We start from the raw sequence: 24,531 nt of genomic DNA on the forward strand, positions 1-24,531 counted from the left end.
GATGCTGAGCAGTACGAAACTGTGAATCACAACCATATTGAAATAAGATATTGAAATATTGCTCACAGGATATGCTAATGAGAGCCTAAAATTGCCATGCATAATAAGAAACAGGCTGTTAACATGTAAACTTATATTTCCATTTGGTGTTGTTCATTTCAAAGTTCTACGAATAGGACAGGTACAGCATACCTTCCAGTTGTGTGCTACTGGCAAAGAATATCAAGAGACATCTAGCATTTTAATGTTTCGTGCTAAAGTCCTTTCCTTGGGAAGATGTGAACAACATCTACCCCTCTCCTCTTTCATCACAAAATAAACTGGAATGTGACTACACCAAAGTTCACTCGGAGGCTCCTGTGAGTTTATTAGGCTTACTCGTAGAAAAATAGGCAAGGGCTCTGGGCAGGAGTATAGGTGGCCAGCAAGGATGATTGTTTTTCCATGTCTGTATAGATATAATACCTCTGCCATCCCCTATCCCAATATCCTCTAACTCCTTCCCAAAGACCATATGCAATTCGATATGATTGCATACAACTTGTGAGCAGGGGTGGCTGGATACCCAGGTAAAGGCCTATGACTCTCTCTAATTCCCTCTATGAAGGAAAGTAAATAGTCAACAGACCTAGTGGTGATGATCTTTTGTGAGTGGGGCCAGCAGAACTGCTGAAGATGGCGGAAGTTTAGCTCACAGGTTACTATTATATAACAACATTTAACACTATTTCTATACCATCTACCATAAGCTTCTCCGTCATTGCCAACCAGGAGGATTAATTATTGAAGTTCTTTTACCAGTTCTAGGAAAGGCACGTAGTCTTTCACTGTCCCCTTCTTACAGGGACAGACTTCTTTACAGCAACTGATTTGCAAGGCTTTAAGTTTCCTATCTCTGAAATGGAAGTGGAGAACTGAAAGTGTTAAGGCTGGTCTATCTTTGAGCTTGAAGTAAAAGTACTGAAACATAGTAACATTGACATTTCACATACCTAGTTTCCTCTAGGTTTATTGAAGAAGTAACTTCATGGTTTATCTTGGGTATTGCCTCAAAAACCAAACCGAACCAAACCATCTTAAATCCCAGCAACAACAACTAAGAAACAAAATGAGAAAGAAAGGAAGAAAGGAAGGAAGAAAGAAAGAAAGAAAGAAAGGAAAAGAAAAAGAAAGAAAGAAGAGAGAGAGAGACCAAGTTGTCAAGCTGTAGCCTTCCAAGCAACAGATATATGACTCATGACTGACATACAGTTATTGTCTGGTTATCTGACTTTGTGTGAAGATGTTCCATTTATAGTGTTGAACCTTTTACTCTTGCATGTATGTATTTGCAATGTGGTTCATAACATTTAGTCATATGTTCAGGTTGAAATCTTAGTTTGTCAACTATTTTCTTTCTCAGTTTTCTTATCAACAAAATGGGAATAATAATAGGACTCAACTCATAGGATCTTTGTGATAAAATTGTGCTCTGTGTGTATGTGTATGTATGTATGTATGTGTGTGTGTGTGTGCATGTGTGCATTTCTGAAAAGCTTGACATACAATCAGTGTTATATGGGAATTAAATGTTACAGTTATTTTATTTCATTATTAATTTATAACCTATAATCATATAGTATGTATTTTATGTATTTTTACCAAAAGCGTTTACACTGTTATTGATACTCAAATTTAAAAACAATGTATAGGCTGAATTCTGTATGATTTTAACTATATCTTTTTAAGGCAGCACAGGTAGACATGTGGTATCCAATTGTAATCCTAACACTTTGGAGAGAGAGGCAAGAGGGTTGTGATGTTGAAGTCATCTAGGGCTACATAGTGAGTTTCAGCCCTTCCTGGGGTTTCATAGTCAAACTCTGTCTCTAAAAAAAATAAAAACAAGCTAGGCATGGTTGCCCAAGCCTATGACCTAAGATACTCTGGAAGCTTAGGCAGAAAAATCACAAATTACAGACCTGTGTGACAAATTAATGAGACTCTACTAAAAAAAGAATAGGCTATGTTAGAGGTATAGCTAGTAGTAGAATAATGGCCTAGTAGGGTCAGGGCTGTAGGTTCAAGCATCAGTATAGCAAAACAATGCACAAAAATGACAATATTCAAAAAGCTTGAAGTCTTCAGTGAAACTATGTAAGTATTCATTTTCATCAAAAATGTACAAAATTTCATTGTCATAAAAATAAAGTGGAAAATATAGTGCAGTTAAGATTAATATATAGAAAGGGTTTCATGGAGGTCATTTCTTTATATTTACTCCTGGGAATTGATTGTAAGGTCTTACACATGCTGGGCCAGTGCCCTTGATCCAGTCAATGCAGAGAATATGGAAACCAGTTGTGTACCTCCCCAAGGCCATTCCCTTCCTTATTTCTCTAATTTTTACTTCTTATATCAGAGTCCAGACTGCACATGGCTGTTTGTAGAAAAGAATGTGTTATTTCCACTGATTAATGTTTGTTAGTGAGAATTTATGGTGTGATATATAGTTCGAGTGTAAAAATAATGATTATATTTTACTTAAATATCTGCATATTTTGATGCCCCCAAAATAACCTCCTTTGATATTTTGTGGAACATAAGAAAGGACTTGACTTGAATATGCACATTTTCTTTGCAGGTGTTCTTCAACTTCTAAATGTAGAAATTCAAAACTTGGGTTCACCATTGTATGCATCCATTGAGTTCACTGGTGTGTCAGCAGGATCCTGGGTGATATCTTCTACCATACATCAAAGCTGCGGCATGGGCATCTATGTATCTACCAGCCATGGGATGGTTTTAAATGACAATGTAGTGTTTGGTACCAATGGCCATGGCATTGATCTGGAAGGTCTGAACCATTCTCTCACTAATAACCTTGTCATCTTAACGATGCAGTCAACAAGGTCATCTCCTTGGGTGGCAGGAATCAAAGTGAACTATGCAAAAGATGTCATTCTCCATGGCAATGTAGTGGCAGGATCAGAAAGAATTGGCGTTCACATATGTGGCCATAGCTGCTCTTCTGAAATGCTTTGGTCTGACAATGTGGTCCATTCAAGCCTCCATGGCATTCACCTCTATAAGAGACATGAACCCAACAACTGTACTGGTGTCTCTGGATTTCTGGCCTTTAAGAACTTTGACTATGGTGCCATGATACAGACGGAGAATAGTTTGGTCCTGCAGAATATCACTCTGGTAGACAATACTATTGGTCTTTTGGCAGTTGCATCTGTATCTTCTGCTCCTCCGAGCTCCATTATGGATGTGCAGATTGTGCTTAGGAATTCAGTCATTGTGGCCACTAGCTCCTCTTTTGACTGCATTCAAGACAGAAAGACACCTCAGTCAGCCAACTGGACATCAACAGACAGAGCACCTTCCAATGCCAGAGGGGGCCGAATTGGCATCCTGTGGCCAGTTTTCACCTCAGAACCAAATCAATGGCCTCAGGAGCCATGGCACAGAGTGAGAAGTGGCCATTTAGTCTCCGGAATCATGAAGCTTCAAGGTAGGATTCTGGAGTTTGTCCTAAAATTGTGGCTTTGCACACGCAAGCACACAACTTTCAGGAGCATTCAAAAATCATGCGGCAAGAAGGTCCAGTGTGGTCTAATGCTCGCTTGTCTAGCTGACATCCGAATGTTGATGAGCCACATCTGTATATTAAAGGCAGTGAGTGAGTCCTTACAGAAGTTACTGCTTTCTTCTTGCTGGAGAGACTTCATTGTAACTATCTAACTCAAAGATAACTCTTGGATAGAAGTCATTTTCCCTATTGTCCCCTAAAGTAACTGAGACACAGAAAGTGTACCTCAGCTTTGTAGGTGTCTACTATGAAGATGGCTAGGTTTAAAGTCAGCATTTGGATACATGGGAAGTTTATTTTCTACCAGAAAGTTTGGGTAATTTTGTACTTATTCCTCATCTATTTAGTCTTATCTGGTAGTCTGTTTGAATATTACATAAAATAGATTTTCATCAATGTTTTAATTTAACTTTTCCGAAGGATTGTAATATATTTGAGTTATTGTTTCTAGAGGCATTTTCATTATTTTATGTGTATGAGTGCTTTGCCATATATACATAGATCTGTGCAGCATATACATGAAGTACCCACAGGGGCTAGAAAGTGGGTGTTAGACCCCAAAACTGATGTTAACGAAGACTATGAGCCTCAATGTAGCTGCAAGGGATTGAACCTGTGTCCTTTGGAAGAACAGTCAGTGCCCTAGCCACTAAGCCTTTCTAGCCTGGAATTGTTGTCTTTTTTTTTCACATAGTGTTCATGTAGGGCCCAGATATTTTGTTTCTAAGATTCAACTAAACTTCCTGGGGTTTAAATTAAATTGGTTCCTATAATATACATTATGAAAAGAATATGTAGTGTAGTATCTGTTTGTGGTTGGTGGTGCACATGATATAATCTTGTGGTATACTGTTTAATATTTCAGATGTCACATTTTCTAGTTTTGTAAAGAGTTGCTATAGTGGAGACCTGGATATCTGCATCCTGCCTAATGAATACAGCACTGGAATCATGTACCCAATAACAGCAGAGAGGACCAGGATGCTAAGGATGAAGGACAAAAACAAGTTCTACTTTCCTCCATCACAGCCCAGGTACCACTTTCAGTATTGACAAGATATTATAATTTGAGACAGTTCTCAGCTTTTTAAATCCATAAGACATTAAACATTATAACACCATCACACAAATTGAAATTAATCCCTGTAAAAAAGGCTGGTGTCTTGGTTTAGTGGCCCCAATATTTTACCCATCAGCCTGTATTCTTGTCCTTTTGTATATGATTTTAAGAATTTTGCTCACGGACAACAAATGGTAGTTACTGATTTCTCCCTTCTTGAGTCTGTTTATTAAAGAAGTGATTTTTGTGACAGTTTTATTGTTATTTTTATTGTTTTTTCTTATGGATATTTTCAAAACAGCTGATTCTAAACAACCCCATTCTCTCCTCTATCATGGAGCACAAAGTTTACAGTTTCAGATGAGGGCTCAGGGAGACTTTGATCAGGATGAGGTTGTGGAAGGAGATTTCACCTATTGCTAGGAACTCTGAAGATAAACCATGAGCCATAGGCCAGGTGTAACACTTATAGTCTCGAATATGACCCGAGAGCTTTATTCAAGGATCTGAAAGTTAAAAAAAAAAAGATCGGTTATGCTTTCTCACATTGGAAAAAAATTCTGCTTTAGGTAGAAAAGGGATAGGCTAAATAAACGCCACATATGAAAAGTTCATGTGTTTGACCTAAATAGTTTCCTTTTTAATATCCATCCCTGAGCCTTTGTAGTAACTCAGTACAGTTAGCCACACAATTTCTGCTGTGTTATTACTTGTTAATTGTGTCTTACTAGTGGGATGAAAGCTACACCCGTTGGTCCATTTGTGCCTATACCAAATGCCATAAGGTAGATGATTTATTATAATGACCAAATATTTATTTCTGATAGTTTTGGAGTGTGGGAGTACAAATATCAAAATGTCTCATGACATTTTGTCCAGGATATGATGTTCACGGAGGGCTACTATACAGGTCAACCATACTAGGTGAAGGATAAAGCCTCATGTGACAGGATAGGAAGATGGGTACTCCCTTGACTGGCTAAAAGAACAGCACTGCCAATGAGCTTTTATTTTGCTTCCTATCATGAGATGAGAGAGTTGCTTTTTCTCTTTTTCCACAGGAAGGACTTAGAGGAAACCGTTTGCCATGAATCAGACTGGGAAAGTCCAAGAAAATACCTCTTCATAGATCTGGATGGGAGAACTGTGGGTTTGCCCCCACCAGTTTCTGTGTTTCCAAAGACAGAGGCAGAATGGACTGGATCGTTTCTCAACACAGGTTGGTTATGTCTGGCCATGATGCCTATGGCAAAGGCAGCAGGCATGTAAAAGAACTAGAGGCCCCTGTTGTCCTTTGAAAACAGGAACCAAAGTCTAGGATTGGAGTCTGTACTGATGTACTACCAAATCCATATATAGGAGAGATACTCAGTCATTATGAGATACTATGACATCACCACTGGGACCTGTATGAATGCCTGTGTACATGTCAAATCTACATATTGTCATCACTTAGCCCTGAGCACAAGTTAGAGAATAATCCTCATTCACCCCTTAGCCATGAGTAGCATTCACGTCACCTTGAACTAACCCAGTGACCCATGAATCCATCTTTCTTTTCTGTGAAGACCTGAAAGGTCATTCTGGAGAGAATGGTGAAGGGGAGCACCTTGAGATTCATCTCCCTGTTCTCCAAATGTCTTCTAAACTGTGTTGTGCTCACAACTTCTGCTCTCTACTTTCTTTCCTTGCTCATACAACCACAATGCCACTGCATACTGGTTTTTGTAGTTGGGTCCTGGAGAGATTTCTACTTCCTTCAGCAGGGACATGATTTTCCATTTGAACTGAGTTTGCACATGCTGCATGAAAACTCGCAAAATGTTTCCACTTTCCCTGTGCTTATTTTTTTTATATTCTTTTTCTGGTCTCCCTTCTCTTTGTTTTTTATCAATTTCATTTGTTCTTTTATAATTCTTACATTTATATAGTACATTCTAATTAGTCTCTCCTTGACTCTTGTTACTTTCTTCCCACTGCCATTATCTCCTTCTTCCTTGCCTTTTTAAGTTCTGAGGGTACGACTCACCCAGGTCTAAGTGCTCAGACAATTTTCTTCATTCTAAGAGGACCAAGATGCTACCTATGACTTATGATTTCTATTACTAACTCAGACCTGATCTTAAAATTTGGTCAAAAATACTCAACTGACTCTATTAAGAAAGACAGGCACCTCAGATTCACACGCCCACTATTAAATTCCAGTTCCTGCTCCAGTCTATGCCTATTATCCTGTTTTTTTGCCTTCGTTAGTTGAATGTAAAAACATAGAACATACTCTTTGTCCCTTTTCCTAACCCAACCTCTCACATTCCTCATCTTCCTTATCTGCAGCCTCTGCACACAGAATAGATAGGATCATCTCTTGCCTGGAGGCAGAACATCCTTCCTGTTGATGTTTCCTCTCCTCAACTTCTGCATTCTGCATCCTCTTTACCTAGTAGCCAAGACCACCATTTAAGTTTTCCAATGACTTTTCACTCACTCTTCTGAGTCCAAACCATAAGTTTATCAGACTTGCATATTTGGATCCTGGATGCTTTTTCCTACCTTCTTTGATCCCCACTTACCTTAATTATTGTAATCTTATGTTTCCTTTAGCACAGGGCCCTTGTATAAACTATTTCTTCTGCCTAAATATCTTATTAGTAGTTCTTATTAGTAGTTCTTAGTGCCCCTGACTGTCCTTAGGGAAGCCAGCCCTGATCCCTCATCTTACAATCATACATGTGAGCTCGTGTTGTCATTGATAGAGTGCTTGCTTCCAATGTAAGAGTCCCTGATTTTAATCTCACTTGAGTTAATGAGAGCTCACCAACTATGGCTGGAAAGGGAAGGAACCAGCATAGGACCAAACTAGACCTTCTGAATGTGGGTGAGAGTTGTATGGCTGGGATAGACTGTGGGGTCACTGGCAATGGGACCAGGATTTATCCCTACTACTTGTACTGACTTTTTGGACCCATTCTCTTTTGAGGTATACCTTTATCAGCCTAGATATGGTAGAGAGGGCCTTGGTCCTTCCTCAAAGCAATGTACTTTACCCACTCTGAGGAGTGGATGGGGTGATGGGTGGTATGCAGGGGAAAGTGGAGGGGATGGGAGGAGGTAAGGGAGTGGGAACTGGGATTGGTATGCAAAATGAAAAAAGATAGTTTGTAATAAAATAAAAATTAAAAGAATATTAATGAGTTTTTCTAAAGTTTTCAAGTGTATCAAGTTATTGATTTAATAATATATATGATACACACACACACACACATATATATATCAAGGCCTTTGCTGTTTGTTTTTGTTTGTACTTTCTATAGAGATAGGATTTTGTTTTGTACCCAGGCTAGTAGGGAATTTACTGTAGTGCAATATGACTTCATTCTTGCTGTGTATCTCATGCTTACCTTTAGCTTCCAATCCTCTTGTCTCAGTCTCCCTTGTCCTGGTATATGCATACATCAGCACATAAACGGGTATATATTTATTTGTTTATGACTTTTTCCCATTGAGTTTTTGGTGAAGTTTAACATTTAGCCTTTGAAATTATTTCTCCAGATGATTGTTTAAATTATCAAAAATTTCATATTTAAAAATATATTTTATACTCATCTTACATTTTTCCATATGCTAAAGTCTTAGCATTGCAATTGAATGACAATATATGGGGTCTGTAGTACAGGTGTAAAATCATGTACATGCTGAGTGCATATAAAAGCTGCAAAAATATTCACTATGATATGTTGTCCACATATGTCAATCACAGGCTTCATGTTTAAATTCTAAAAATATTCATTTGACAAGCTTTTAGGATGTTGCTTACCATGTGATGTAATACATTATTGAAGTATAAATATGTTCTTGCTACTGGATACATATAAAAGCTGAGGAAGTTTTCACTTTGACATTGTTTACAACTACTTAATCCATTTCTTTCATCGTGGAATGAAATCCATACTGTGTGAATGTGTATGTGTGTGTAAGACAAAAGTGAGAATTGAGATATTATCAATAAAGATAAAAATAAAAGGATAGTGTGTGCTTTGTGGTCAATTGTCACCTTGATAAAATCTAGAATGGTGTCAATTGTCACCTTGATAGGATCTAGAATTATCGTAGGACAGGCCTCCGAGGATGCCTCTTAGGGAATATCATGATTACGTTTATTATTGTGAGGAGACACATCTTACCTGTGGATGCTGTTCTTCTCTGGACAGAGGATCTGGGGACACCATAAAGTGAAAGAAAACACACTGAGCAGGTAAGCAATAATAGGCGTTCATTTCTCTTTGCCTCTTAACTGTCGATGCATTGTGACCACCTGCTTCAAGCTCCTCCTTGCTTGATTTCCATGACAGGATGTGCTATAACTCCAACTGTGATCTCAAGTAAACCTTTGTCCCTTATTTTCCTTCTATCAAAGGGGTCTTACTTACAACAAGAAAAGCAACTAAGGCAGATATATAGATCTAATTACATCTATGCCTAGATTCACTCAAAGTTTTCTATAATAATATTTTCTATTGGTTTAAAAAAACTTATACCACTACTACAGACATCTATATCATGGCAAAAACATTCTCTACTTTAAAACACACCTATGGATAATTGTGGGATTTTTATGGACTTGAATTTTGGTCAAACTTGCATTTCTTTTTGATTAAAAAGATGGGTGGTGGTCCACAGTGCTAGATAAAAGTTGAAATTTATCCTAATATAATAGGTAAAGGCTTGAACATAGTGTCTAATATTGTGTTGAATCAGAAATACATCTGAGACAAAGCTTAGACTAAAGTAGTCTAGGCATCAAACTGACAAAAAAAAAAAAAACCAAACAAACAAACACCAGTAGGGAAGTGAGATTAGAGAGAAATAATGTCAGTAATGATGGGCCGTCAAACTGTCACCACTGTGGAATTTGGAGCATGATTCTAATGGGACTCTTGGAGACCATAAACCCAAATGACCACAACAATGCCCAAGGAGCTAATGTAAATATGTTTTATCCCTGCACACCCTAAGACTGAGAGATGAAAAGGAAGGGTACCTTTCCAGCCTGTTGACTTTCCCGGAAGACAGCTTGTATGTGCTCTTTCATATGGTCAGATATATTTCTCATGTGGATGGCATGGGTCTTGTTAGTAGTGCTCTTTGGATGGAGAAAAGAATCGCCGACCATATGTTGCATCATTGTAAGCACTCTTACCAGTCATCACTACGATGTCAATCAAATACCTCATGCTTAAATTATAACATTCTTTTGATGAGCTTTTAGGAGATTGCTTACCATGTAGTGTGATGCATTATTCAAATCTAAATATCATCTTGCTACTGGTGGCTGCGCTGTTCTGTTTGATTTTGCTCAGCTTATTGCCCTGTGTGAAACATGATCCAATGGTATACAACAAACGTTACCTCATTTGCTATCAGAGTGTGAAAGTACGTCTGTATGAATGACTGAGAGCATACACAGAGATTTATAAAACCAACTGACTCCTCATGCAAAAGCTGCCTAACATGCTCAGTGAAGTTGTTATAGGTGCGAAGATTCTCACAGTGAAATCTGGTGTCTACTGATCTAGAAACACAGTCAGAGTCCCTTTGCAAAGAAGACAACACAGTAAATGGTACCTTGACTTCAAAAATATTCTTCCATAATGCAAGACCTTTGTATTTTAAAAATAATTGCTTTTAAAACTACTTTATAATACTTGTCACCAAGCTAGCAGACGAGAGAAGCACAGATTTATTCATAAGAGAATGACATTCATATGTCCTTCTCTAAGCGCATAAAGGTGACACAGATGAGACAGAAGTAGAAACCAGTAGAGGCCAGTTTTATATTTATTCCCAGTATCACCAAGCTAGACACACCCTCATGTCTTTTTTTCAATTTTTACTAGCAAATCTCTCCAAGTCATTTTGAGTCCATTGCCTCTGAGGTTTATTTTTAATTTGCAAAATAACAGATCTTATTTGCATATATTAGTTCACACACACGCAAACCTCCTCGCTCTATCATATATCCACAGTCAGTTCCCTGAATATTGTCAAGCACTTTGGCATCAGGAGCTAAATCCATCCATGTGGATCACCGAGGAGGAACATTCTGCCAGTGGGCTTCACTATCTTCGCAGTGCAGGCTGTGCAGCCAGGGGAAAAGTGAGCTGTTAATTTTGTTTTATACTTACCTATAAGTTTTCATTTGCTGCCAACTTTGAAAATTACATGGCAATAAGAGCAAGGCAGCTAATCACAAGCAAGGGATCCCCTGAGAACTATTTACATTTTATTTTAGGAAGGATTTCTGTGGCTGTGGAGGCATCTAATGATCCAAAAGAATTCCAAAAATAATCCAATAAAACAAAATCTTGAAATTACTAACCCACTTAGGTAGGATAGCAATACCAGGTCTTTCCATTTGGGCCTTTTATTAATTTCCTGTCTATCTCTAGTTAGTGATAAACAGTATCAATTCACCAATTGGTTCACATACATGGAGGATGAATGTTGTAATGTGAGGGCGGAATACTTCAGAGTTCTAGGTTGGTAGAAGTTGAGAATTCCTCAGGGAAATGAGGTAGGAGGGAAGTAAAGTCAAGCTAGCTTTATGTGAATACCCTTTGCCTGTGAATTACAGTATCTGACATTTTCCTTTTTTCAGTAAATATGCCTTCCCAGCACAGTGTCTACTAGCATTTTGTTAAAGGATGGACGTTATAGTGTATAGTGAAGAAGATAATTACCATGCTTTCATTAAAGTTATATTGTAACCAAGATATATACACAAATAGTAATGAAAAGAGAGGGGAAGGGAATAAAATAGTATTTTGGTCTACAGAGGAAAATTCAAGTAGGAGTTAGTTTATTCTCTCTCTCTCTCTCTCTCTCTCTCTCTCTCTCTCTCTCTCTCTCGTGTGTGTGTGTGTGTGTGTACATGCAGATGTATGTATGTATGTGACATTGCAAATAAGACTCCAATAAAGAGGGTCACCAGCCAGGACAGGCGCTCTGGTAAAAGAATGTCCTCAACGCACATGAGGGATGGATGGGGTAGACTACATGAGTGCCATGTAGTCAACTAAAGGAGTTGTGTAGGGAGACAGGAGCAAACTCTTTGAAGGCCAAGGTAATAAGTTAGGAATTTGTTCAGTTTTATTTATTTGTATTATGTGGATTTAAGGCATACAACACAATATTTTCACACACAAGGTTAAAGGACTGTTTTAGTTTAATAATCTGACACACTCATCGTCACAAAAGTCACTCCTGTTTTATTGTGATAAAAGCACCTAAAATCTTCTTAGCAAAACCTTTAACTATGTTCACTATTATTGTTAACTATAGGCCTCTCACTCAGTAGGTCTTCAGGATTATTCAATTGGCCTGAGTGCAAATTTGGGTCTTATGAACTACATCTCATTTCTGTCCCCTCTGCCTCCTGCTTCTGGTACCAATCATTTCACTGAGTTGGAGGATGACTGAAGGTCAGTGGTGGGATTTTGTCAGTTCTGGGAGGAAGCTGCAAGCTGTGATGTATGAGTGCATATGAATGGGAGCAGGCAGTGTAGCCACAGCTGCTCCTGATGAGAGGACCGGGTCTTCCAGAAGGACTCGAGTGCTCAGTGGTTTGTGTTAACCGGAACCTCTTATTGTCCCTGATGCAAAGACATAGTCACAGAATTTACTAATTGGTTAGCCTATCAATTTGACAAAATACTTTGTATCTGGGGGATCAATTAAATACTTTTTGAATTTCTATTTTATATCTCCTTACATGATAATTTATACTTATTTTTAAAGTAGGAGCTTCCAATAGAAAGAATATTTAAAAACAGACCATCCCAAGAAAAATTTTTCATCTTTCTTATACTTCCAAAATTTTTTACCAATCAGGACACTAGTTTTCAAGACTGACTTAGTATAAGAAACAGCCAAGGCATTCAGCATTCATATACACACAGGAGGATTTTGATTTGTGTGTGTGTGTGGTATTAGAAGTAAACCTAAGGCCTTGTACATGGTAGGTAAATACTCTATTACTGAATTATACTCTAGCTCCTTTTCTTAATTTTTTTCCTTCTGTATCCAGGAGGACTTTGACTTGTGCATGTGTGAAATCAGCCTTTGGTATTAAAACACACACACGAGAGAGAGAGAGAGAGAGAGAGAGAGAGAGAGAGAGAGAGAGAGAGAGAGAGAGAGGTAAAGATACTGAGAGAGAGTCAGAGATAGGGGAAGTGAAGGAGTGAGGACTGGTTAGAGGCAGAGGCATAGGGGATGCTAAGAAACTAAATATTTACAAGGATTTTGTTGCTAAATTTAAATATTATGGTTTTATACTATATATTTCTATTTGCTTAACAAACTGTTAAGAAGACAATGGCCTTTAGTGTATAGTTTTAATTTTTCTTTAATAATAAAGAATTAGTCTATGTGTTGTAGCTCAGTCAGGAAATCTTAGTATTTGAGAGATTGAGGCAGCAGAATTACCCTACATTTGAGGCTAGCCAGACAGCAGAGTTAGACATTGACTCTGCCAAATACAAGAGATGTAGACATACTTGCCTGGACACATATCAGAATGATAAAAGAACATTAGAAAGATACAGAAGTTTTTATAGCTAAAGTTTTTTAATAAGATAAGTTGTTAGACCTTTAATATGTATCATCTTAGGTGTTGAATGAATGACCTCAAAAATACCATCTTTATAATGCATCAGTGGGTGAAAATGGGTTTGTTATTATTTATTCTACATTGAGTCATTATATTTAAAGCTCATTTCATAATAAGCTTTTCCCAGACTTCTTTGACATTACTCCCAGCAAATCACCGTGGTCTGACCAAGATATCTGACCAAATCCACCGTCAGGGAAAAGTTGATTCCTCGTTCTTTACTGTGAGTAGCTAAGAAACATTTTTCAAATTTTGTTACTTCTGGGAGACTGCCCAAGAAAGAAAGTTATAAACCATTCTGAAGACCTTAAAAATGACTTTCCTTGAATCAAAAATAAAATACGACATTGATAAAAAAAGAAAATAAAGTTGGCATTTGACTGTCAGTTCCCACATTGATGAAGTGTTTTCCGAGTGACTGATGGGAGAACCACAGAAGCTGCGTTTGTTCCCGGCTTCCCAGGCAGAGGGTGGCCAGCACTCCCCTTTCTTTGTTGCTAGATCATGAAATGTGTCTTTCTTTAAGCTTTCTAGGCTCCTTGTTCTTCCCATTTGTTCCGGGAGTGACAGCAAGACGGTATTATAAAATGAGAGAATGGAGAGGGAGGGAGGAAATGAGAGGAGAGAATGGAGAGGAGAAACGGTTGTTAGAAGATTTGTCTGCCAATATCCGTGCTTGCCGAGGTCTTTTTCTTCTAGCTAGAGGGGGAAATGCTATTCTCTTTTCCCAGGCAATTATAGGCCCCAAAGATTGAAACTTGCTATATAGCTCTTTAATCTCAGCAGATATTTATGGTTAAACATTAGACTTTTAGGATTCCAGATGTCAGGGTATTAAAATATAAAGACACAATGGAGTCTCAGAAAATATTAGACTGTGGGATATGTGGCTGCAAGGGACTTTTATCCCAAGCAGAGAGAGACAGGCTTCCAATGGTACTTTTTGACAGCCAACGAGCAACTTTGATCCACCTCATTTTCTCGCTCTCCTGGGTCTCCAGGCAGTACAGCATAACACCATTTGATTGCTTTCCAGAGAAGTCCATGCTCTGAGTTGCAATGATTTTCATGTGTGATTCCTGTAGGATGATATGAAAAGGAAGTAACACACTGGAGATTATTTCCTTACCTTTCCACAATGTAGACAGTGATTGTATCGTCCTCCACACCTTCCATTCATGACTATGACTAGCACTGTCTCTGGCTCCCTGCTGAGGCCGTTAGATTCATTATCTCACTTAATGACACAGACACAATCTGCCCTATGAGATGTGTACTCTCACTGCCCCTATTTTATAGGAGCAGCAACCTATATGGAGCTATTGGCTCATTGTCCAAGTCATGTAGCTAATTAACGAAAGATTCAGGACCTAGCAGTGTTCTTCATTCGAAGTTAGAATGTTGCAGTACTGCAAGGGTTTTTCTCTCATCCTACCCTGTGTTCTTCTATGCAGTCTATCTTAGATCTGCCGGTCTTCTCGCAAACAACACTTGGAACAAATCAAACTGAGATAATAGTGGTTATTCTAGCAACTGTCTCCTTCAACCCCGTAAGGATCCTAGTTATTATTTGCGCTGTCCTCTCCTTTGTAGCGCTCTGTATGCATGACAGGTTATAAACACCTTCCGTAATTCTTCCCCCACGCTTCACATATTGTCAGGGTTGTTACTCACCTGAAAACATCGGAAATTATAGGGTTTTAGAGAAATTAACTCCTTTTTTCATAATATAACAGAATGTTTGGAACCCAGATTTAATTGTATCCTTGTTGGAATCAGAAGCTTAAAGCTCATAGCTACTTCTGGATAATTATGACATGATCTTTATTATCTAGTGAAGCTCTACAAAGAGTTGTGTTGACTGAATAATTCATATCCTCTCACCTTATGTGGGAGTAAATACATTTTTAAGATTTTTAAACCATCTACCGTCAATTATAGCTGCAATATTATAACAGTCGCAAAAGTCTCATTTTGTTTCTCTCCTTAAACTCTCTCTATCCTTCCATCCTTCTCTCTCTCTCTTCCTCTCTCTCTCTCTGTCTCTCTCTCTGCCTCTCTCTCATATATCTTCTTCATGTACAAAATAAGTGTTCCATATAATAGCCAAGAAAATAACTGTTTTTATTGCTAACCTATGAGGCTATATGACAACAGCTTTAGTCCTTGATTAGAATTTCATTTTGGAAATTTCCAGTAGCTTCCCTACTTTTCTATACTGGGTTACTATGGGTATAATTCTCAGTTGAGTGTTTATTTTATTGAGTGTCCAGTAACATCAAGGAGTATGCACTTACTGAACGTGCAAGGGGAGGTATTAAGGTAGAATGCTCTCATCCGGTGGGACAAGTGGGCCAGACTGTAATAACGCCTGCAAGAATGTAGTTAAAGTGGTACCCTGAGGAGATCATAGATAGCCAAGGATATGGACAAAATCATTACGGAAGAAATGGAATTTGTGGTGAGCAGAAACCAATGTGTTCAAGGATAAAAACACCTGGTGGAAGAACAGGGTGGTGTGAAACTCTTCCAAGCTGTTGCGCTCTACTAAAAATTTTATTTTTATTTTCTATGTATGTGTGCTTTGCTGCATGTGTATCTATGTATGTATGTCATATGTATACAGTGCCCATGCAGGTCAGAAGAGAACATCAGATCCCCCGAAATAGGAGTTTGGGATAGTTGGGAGCCATCATGTGGGTGCTGAGAATCGAACTCCAGTCTGCCGAATGAGCAGAAAGTGCTCTGAACCACTGAGCCATCTCCCCAGACCTAGATGTTGCACTATTAGACTCAGAAACTGTGATTCTCTGCACAAGATATGGAAAAGATTGTCCCATCAACACTATCATTGAGGAATAAAGGCTTTTACTGGAGCCTGTCATTCTTTCTCTGAACATTTTTGAGGGAAAGGAGAGAGATTTTCTTCAGTTGGTATAGCTACCAGTGAGATATCCATCCTCCTCTAAAGAGTCACTCACCCACAATCCCAAAGCATCCCTAAAGAGCTCATTGGACCAATATGGAGAAAACAGATATTCAAGTAGAAGTGGCAGTTGAGAAGGGGAGAAAGACAATAGAGGATAGCAGGGGTGAGTATCGTGGGAGAAAGACAATAGAAAATAGCAGGGGTGAGTATCGTGGGAGAAAGACAATGGAGAATAGCAGGGGTGAGTATCGTGGGAGAAAGACAATAGAAAATAGCAGGGGTGAGTATCGTTGAAACACAGTGTGTACATTCATGAAATGTCATAATGGGGACTATTATCTGTAATTAATATATAGTAATACAAATAACAAGAAAAAGTAAATAAATAAATAAATGGTGTGCATCAGGAGGTAAGCAAACACATTGTGTGGCCCTGCCTTCAGTGTGAAGCTGTTGTTGGCTTCCCCATGCCGGTGGGTCTCTGTATCTACATGAGCTGCCTCTGTCGATCGGATCGCTTGACTCCATTACTTCAGCTGTCCTGCTCTCCTCCGATTGCTGTGCCAGCATGCTATCTCACCAGGATTCAAGGGCCATGAAGGCAAAAACGTTGTGATCTTTAGTGTAATTCCTGTGTTTTAGTTCCTTTTCTTGTTCCTATGATCAAATACCACCCCCCCAAAAAAAAACAACTTGCAAAGAAAGGATTTAACTGAGTCATAATTTTCTCACTGCCAGAGAATCTGCATGCCCCAAACCTGAAGCAGCTAGTCACGTTATTTCCACAGTCAGAAGCAGAGAGCAGTGAATTAACTAAGCTTGGTTTCTCTGCTTTTGTGCAGACCGGTGTCCTCTATCTAGGGAATGGTGCTGCCCGCAGCGGGTGAGTCGTCCCACCTTAATGTAGTCAAGGAAATTCCCTACCGACCTGCACAAATTCTAGTTTCGTCAAGTTGATAAGTAACACTATCACATTCTAGAACATAATATATGTTTAGTAGACACCAAAACAACTGACTAATGAATTAATGAATAAAAAGAACATGAAAAACTTAAGATTATTTTGCCAGGAAACTATTCAACAAAGTTTACAGTTTTGATTTGATTGATGTATAATATCTTTTTAAAAATTTCAAGAATGTTTCCAGTCACTGAACTCAGGAAACTAAAAAATATGTTCCATCATCAAATTATTTCCAAAAACACAACTGATATTTTAGAGAGTTAAAGTATATCTTAATAAAGTAAAGATATAAGTTGTACAATTAAATTAAAAACTATTTAATTTTGTATAGGCTTTTTTTTTTTTACTGGAGAAAACTTGTTACTTGTTAATACTTGTAACTAGTTACTTAAAAATGAATCTGTGGGAAATATTGTCTCATATCAAGCTGTTTGTCTGTACAAACTGGTTGGAACGAAATGATAATATTAGAAAGTCTTGTATTTGGATCTGTCCAATCAGTTTCATTCTTCATTCACCACACAGGGGCTTTTTCCTTCTATTTCCTAATACTTCAGTCTTAATGTCTAGGATGTTCCTTCTGTAATTTCCACCTAGTGATCTAATTTGTTTTCTATTATAAGAGTGTATATGCTGAATTCTTTCCTGTATAATATCCTTTCAGATATTAAAAACAATAAAACAGAGAATTTATGGCTAACTAATAATGTTTTCAGAGTAAATGGTGTAGGGACTGGCGAAATGGCTCAGCAAGTAAGAGGGCTTGCTGCTCTAGTAGAGGATTTGAGTTCAGCTCCTAGCACCCACATAAGGCACAGACCTATAAATCCTGTTCCAGGGGATTCACAGGCACCTGCACATAAACTCATGCAGGCACACTACACATAAATGAAAATACTATATAAATTGTGAAAAGCGCTAAGTCTAAATTCTTCCAGTGGGAACAAACTATAGTTTAGGCTTTGTGCTTCTCATCTTTGAACTATTATAATCTGATTTTGATAAAATATGCATTATATGAAATTTGCAGCTTAACCACTTTAAGCATTTAGCTCAGTGGTATTAAGTTTTTTCTTCAGGTCATGGAAAAATCACTACTATCCATCTTTATAAGTGTTTTTTTTTCATCTCGCAAAACACCAATTCTACACCCATTAAACAGTAACTCTGGATCCCCCTTCTCCCTTCATCCCCAGCAGTCATCATTGTATTTAATGTTTGTATGACTTTGTCTACCCTAAGTGACTTAGATAAATATGACCACACATGCCTCCTATGAATGACTCATTTCACTTAGAATAATGCTCACAAGGTCCGTACAAATTGTAGAATTTACTTCTCTCTGAAAGCCCAATATTCCATTCGTCTGCCCATGGACATGGGATTCTTCCTACACTGTAGCTACTGTGGATTCTGCTGCTGCATACATGGTGTAGACATGCCTCTTCTAAACTTTGTACTGAGTTCATTTGGACATATATGTAAAGGATCATATAACTCTATTTTTAGGGATTTTTGAGTAAACATTGCTTATCATCCATACTAGCTATACCATTTTATATTCCCATTCCCAGGACACATGACTTTGTCTTTGTCTATATTCTCACTAATATTCTTTCTCTCCCATATTAGAGATTCTAGTGGAATGAGGTGCTATTTCACTGTGGTTTTGATTTGCATGGTCCTTATTGACAACTAGTGTTGAGCATGTTTTCATGTGATCATTGGTCATTTCTGTCTCTTCTTTGGGAAAGTTCCTTGCTTATTGTAAGATGTTATTGCTTAGATGTTATACAGTTAGAGTAGTACATTTGACACAGAAGCCACAAAACTTCACATTGAATTTTGCATTTTTACTATTGAATGTAATTTTATGTACTTACCTATCAGCAAAAATGAAAAATCTATGTCAGAGTTGAAGATAAAAAGGCAATTATTTTTACATCCTTCTTTGTAACTCATGTCTATTACCCACATTCAGTCTGTCCTCATCCCTAATAGTTAGTCTTTATTGTTCTCTTTTCTACATGTCATACCCCACCCACATGCACACTTTTTATTTATATACAGATAATATTGCCTAAATTCCATATATGAGGGAAAATGTGGATTCTTTCCTTTCTGAGATTATGTGACCTTACCTAAGTTCATCCATTTCATGTAGTTTTGTGATTATATTACTTTAGAATGAACATTATTCCATTATATATACATACATAATTTTTATTATTCCTCTCATGAAAGACAGCTGGGTTGACTCCAGTTCTTTGTTATGCTGAATAGATCACCAAAAAGCATGGACATGCCAGTGTCTCCCCTGTAGGGTATAGAGTTCTTTGAGGATATGCCCAGGACTGAGGTGCATTTTCATAATCATCATCTAGATTTAACAAACTTTACTGTACAACTCTCTGGTATAATAATATATAAAATCATATATGAGTTCTTTCAAATGTACTTTAATATTTTGTGATTGCTAAATTATGTGTTGCATCTTAAATATTTAAATTTGTGTACAATTTGAAATTTAACTGTCACGTTCCCCCAGGCATAGGATACCAAGTACCTGCATCTATGATATGTGTAGTATTCTTCCTTGTTTTGGAGGGATTTATGTTAGACAGTTGGGTTCATTTTCAAACTCTATTGTCTATTCATCTCTGTTAAATTGTGTTTTTGTGAACGAATTGTCTGAGTTACACACAGACTCTATTACTAACAATAGAATAAGTCTCAGAATTAGATGTTTCTGGAGAGCATCTGATTGATCCTGATATCCAAATCAGTCAATGAAAGGGAGCAGTTCACCTACTAGCCCTGGGTTGTTTGCCATTCTAGAGAACTTTCACAGAAACACACAGTCCTCTAAAAAACTCATGGGGCTTTCTGAATCTGGGAGTTTTCCTCCCCAAGTAAACAATCCTTTATGAGAAAAATATTTTTATGCGAAAAACTTTTCAAAGCCTTACTGATGAGAAACACTAATATCAATATTCTGCAGGAGGAGGTATGCATGTATATATCTGTGCCCACATGTTCCATGTTTGTAGACACATATATATCCCACTGGCATGATTGCAAACATTTTAATAGAAGAGAATAATTGGACAGCCACATCATAAATAAAATACTTCTTCCTTGCTAATAGAATAACAAAAACCAAATTATTGAATGACATAATGATGTGTTGTTATAATATTTTGACCTTGCATGATTATTTCATCTGTTTTCTGTCTCTCCTTTGATATTTACGTTTTCAGCAGATGTAAATGATGAATGGTCTGTGATAAATTGAATGTGATCATTAATAACATCCCAGTGATTATGGTCTGGGAGATGGCTCAGCAGTTAAGATCGCTTACTACTTTTGCAGAGGACTGGACTTCATTACCCAGCATCCATGTAAGGCTCGAAACACCTGTAATGGTAGCTTCAGAGGATTCCCTGCTCTCCTGGCCTCTGAAGGCATTTGAGCACACTTACACATACACATGAATAATTTAAAAATCCTGTACAAAGAGATATTGATGGAATTTTTGAAGACCAGAAATATATGTAGGTATATTTGAGGATATAATTGTAATATTTTTTTAAATATCTGCGTTTTAAATTTTATTTAAATATTTATTTATTTATTATGTATTCAATATTCTGTCTGTGTGTATGCCTGCAGGCCAGAAGAGGGCACCAGACCCCATTACAGATGGTTGTGAGCCATCATGTGGTTGCTGAGAATTGAACTCAGGAACTTTGGAAGAGCAGGCAATGCTCTTAACCTCTGAGCCATCTCTCCAGCCCAATTGTAATAATTTTTATTGAATAAAAAATTAACTAAGTGATAGAATATATCCCACATCCAGCCCCTAGCTTGGGGAGATGGCTAAGTTGCCATATGAAAAATTGTATGTTTCTGTTAGTTAATATATTAATAGGATTAATGCCAGAAAATGACATTTATGCTATCATTGAAAGTCATCAAAATGAATTGTTTTTTATAAAACCATGTGAAAGAACAATTAAGAAAAAAAAATCTTAGCTCTGTCAGCTGATCTCTGTGGTCTGGAATTAAGGACTTTCAGTGCCAATTCTTTCCAGCTCTACCTTCTTCACAGAGGACATATTAATAAAAATTGAGTTTAAAGTTCTGAGAGTAATCACAATGGATAAAGAGAGTTGAAACTAATTTTTAGGTTGCTATGGGTAGTAATATTTTCCCTTTGGCATAATGCTGAGGACACAATTTTGGAATACTGACGGTATACAAACTAGCATATGCACATATCCAAACCATATTCTCTTTCTACTTGAACATGTTGTGGGCAAGAAGGAGACAGCATGGGTCGACAGAATACATACAAAAGCCTCAGCCCTATGCCCTAACAGCTGCTAAGCACTACGTGAGACATAGTGCCTTCTTTCCTACTTTCGTCACTGGCTCCTCATCATGGCTCTCCTTGGGATGTGCACTACACCAAAGTTGTCTCTTGTGTTTATTTTTTATTGCTGCTACTGCAGAAAACTAATACACCAATGCCCTGAAATGCAGTGTACTATCATATAGCCCAAGAGGAAAAAAATGTGGTGAACTTGCCTCATTTCAATTCTACATGGGTGAAGCTGACATCACATTCTTCAGTCTGTGGCTATGAATCTACTTTCAGATTATTAGGCTCTGGACCAGATTCAATTCAATGTGGTTGTAGGACTGACATGGCCATTTCCTATCTACACATAGGTTGAAGTTCATGCTCACCTTTTAAGGCATACATGGCTTGGAGCTCTGGTTATTTTCAAGGCATGCAGAAATGAAATTGTACTTCCTGTATGCTTTTACTTTTCTTTACTTTCTCTTCTGCAGCTCTGATTTCAGCCATGAAGTTTTCTCCTTCCAAATGCTTTTTGTGCGGCATAATCTCCCCACTGTGTGATCTGTAGCCTTAAATTGGGCATGGTAGAACACATTTATACATCCTAGAGATCAGGAGGATGAGACAGAAGCATTGCGAGTTTAAGGCTAACTCAATTACATAGTCATATTCTGTTTCAAACAAACAAACAAACAAACAAACAAACAAACAAACACCCATAGTCATGTCCATAAAGTCCCATTGCCATGGTCACATATTCATTTCATGGAATTAAGTACCTTGGGAGAAGGGGCATGCCGTAGTTCTTTGCAAATCTTTAATGTTAGCTATGCAAGGCGAAATAGGAAGAACTAAGGACTAGAAACGCTCAGCTCAAGCTATCTGTGCAAGATTTTCCTGTGTTAGGAAAGAACTTGGGGTTTATTTACCTTCTTTCAGAACCACTGTGGACCTCAAGGATCTGTAATCCCTTTGCAGGCTAAACAGGTTGTTAATTGGGACACAGTGGAACCTGATTGTATTTGACATGATGATGAAATACCAAGAATCTTAATCCTCTTTTCGCTTCTTTTTTTGACACAGCTGAAGCAAGGAAGCGCCTTACTTTAACATGCATTTTCGATGTGTACTTTGCTATTTGTATCTTAAGTGACTGTGTTTACTACCCACTGTCTTTTGGATATTTACTGTACTATTGATTCAAATATCTAGTCAGCATTTGCTTCCCCCACCAATTGCCCCTGAGTTAATGGAAGTGGAATGTAGGCATTAGGAACTTCTGGTTGTCCGGTGCCTGATGGTGCTCGGTGACACAACTGTGAACTCCTGTAATAAAGGAGAGAAGCTCATTTTCGCTGGATCTCTCAAACACATCTATAGCCCACCCAAATAGCTGAGTGTGAGCTTGCAGAAGCTTAGATGAGGGAGCGCTGCGTTTTGCAGCAATTAATTTTGCAGAGGAAGCAGTCTGTTCAAAGATGCCTGCAGCGCTCACTAAAATGGGGGTTGTTTTTCAAGGCCACTGGAGCTGCGTTTGGCTAAGGCTGGCTCATCAACAAAACAACAATGCTAAAATATGGCCTTCTGGGTTTTATTTTTATTTATTTATATTTTTTTGCAAAAGAAGGGACTAGACGGGCGTTGAATTATGCTCACCTGCTAGAACTGGGCAAAGTCATAATTGTTTAGCCCTGTAGCACAAACCTGCAAGGGTTAAAATGACAGAGATATTAGTTTGTGATGGCTAAAATTGTTGGCTTCAAGCTCTCGGCGATACGCAGACTGTTATTTACCGGACTTGGTCGATTTACTTCTTAATGCAATAATGACCTGTGAAATGAAACGTGAGTGAGACAATTGTTCCTCATTGTTTCCCCTGCAACATCCTTTCATACCCCATTAAGCCACCATTAATTCCATATGAAAGAGAGTCACGCACAAGCACCGATGTGCCCTTCCTTTCCTTCTCGGACTTCCTTGCCCACATAATTATGATTTTTATCCTTTCTTTCTATTTTCTCTTTTCTTCCTTCTTCCCTTCATTTCTTCCCCTGGAATATGGAAATAACAGGGTACCTAGTGAAAAATTCCTCCAAATCAATGCTTCTAAAACTGAGCAAGGCATCCCATATAGGATGCATGGATGACTTTGCCATTTCCTGGTACAAAAAAATAATAGTGATAGAAAAGTTTTAAACAAGGAGCGTTCATTCCAACCTCCTGAAATTGATGTACTGATGTGTAGAAAAACCTCCAAGGCAAAGGCAAACCTGTGCACTGGCTAAGTCGGGGTGGTTTTTTTTTTTATAAGAGTAATGAATAGACATCACATCTCCTTCCCCATTTTCTTCAGTTGCTGGAATAGGGTTGACTTACTTTTTATTCCTTGATCTACTTTACCTTTTCCATGATGATCCTGAACAAGAAAAGGAAGGCTTGTGCATGAATCTGTAGGATTTCTTTCTTCTAATCCTGTTCTATGCACAGTACCACAAAGTAGGATTATCTTCATTTTCTCTTCAGTCTTCATGGTTGCTGCTGTTGTTAGCATGACTGCTGCCTCATCCTCATTTCTGTCCCTGAGGCCACAGTGTCTTGCAGTAATCTAATGTCCTTTAGCCTCTTTTGTCAGGACGCTTGTGACTACTTTTACAGCTTAGCAGAAAGTGGGAGCCATTCCTTTCAATTCAGAAGTCTTAACTTGATCATATTCACATTGTCCCCTTGGGATACACATAGGTAATCTTCACAGACAGTAAAGGGTACAGCATAGGTGTGTGTGTGTGTGTGTGTGTGTGTGTGTGTGTGTGTGTGTGTGACCGAGATCCAACCCAGGGTCTTAGGAAGGAAGTGCCAATGTTCTACCACAGAGCCACACTCTTACTTACTGGAGCCATAAGACAGATTTATATATGCAGTGATCCTAGCACAGAAAGGCAAAACATTTAGTCTTGTATTAAATTAAA

General features: G+C 38.0%; 1 protein-coding gene across 1 annotated transcript in view; it reads left to right on the forward strand.

Annotated features, from left to right (window-relative positions):
- Pkhd1 (PKHD1 ciliary IPT domain containing fibrocystin/polyductin) overlaps positions 1 to 24,531 on the forward strand; it is a 419,145-nt gene that overhangs the window by 311,782 nt on the left and 82,832 nt on the right. The window contains exons 57-59 of the mRNA XM_075978902.1: positions 2,624 to 3,499; positions 4,443 to 4,611; positions 5,699 to 5,856. Of these exons, the coding sequence (XP_075835017.1) occupies positions 2,624 to 3,499; positions 4,443 to 4,611; positions 5,699 to 5,856 (1,203 nt within the window). The remainder of the gene's footprint in view (positions 1 to 2,623; positions 3,500 to 4,442; positions 4,612 to 5,698; positions 5,857 to 24,531) is intronic.

This window comes from Microtus pennsylvanicus, chromosome 7 (assembly GCF_037038515.1).
Source record: "Microtus pennsylvanicus isolate mMicPen1 chromosome 7, mMicPen1.hap1, whole genome shotgun sequence".
Classification (NCBI taxonomy): Eukaryota; Metazoa; Chordata; class Mammalia; order Rodentia; family Cricetidae; genus Microtus; species Microtus pennsylvanicus.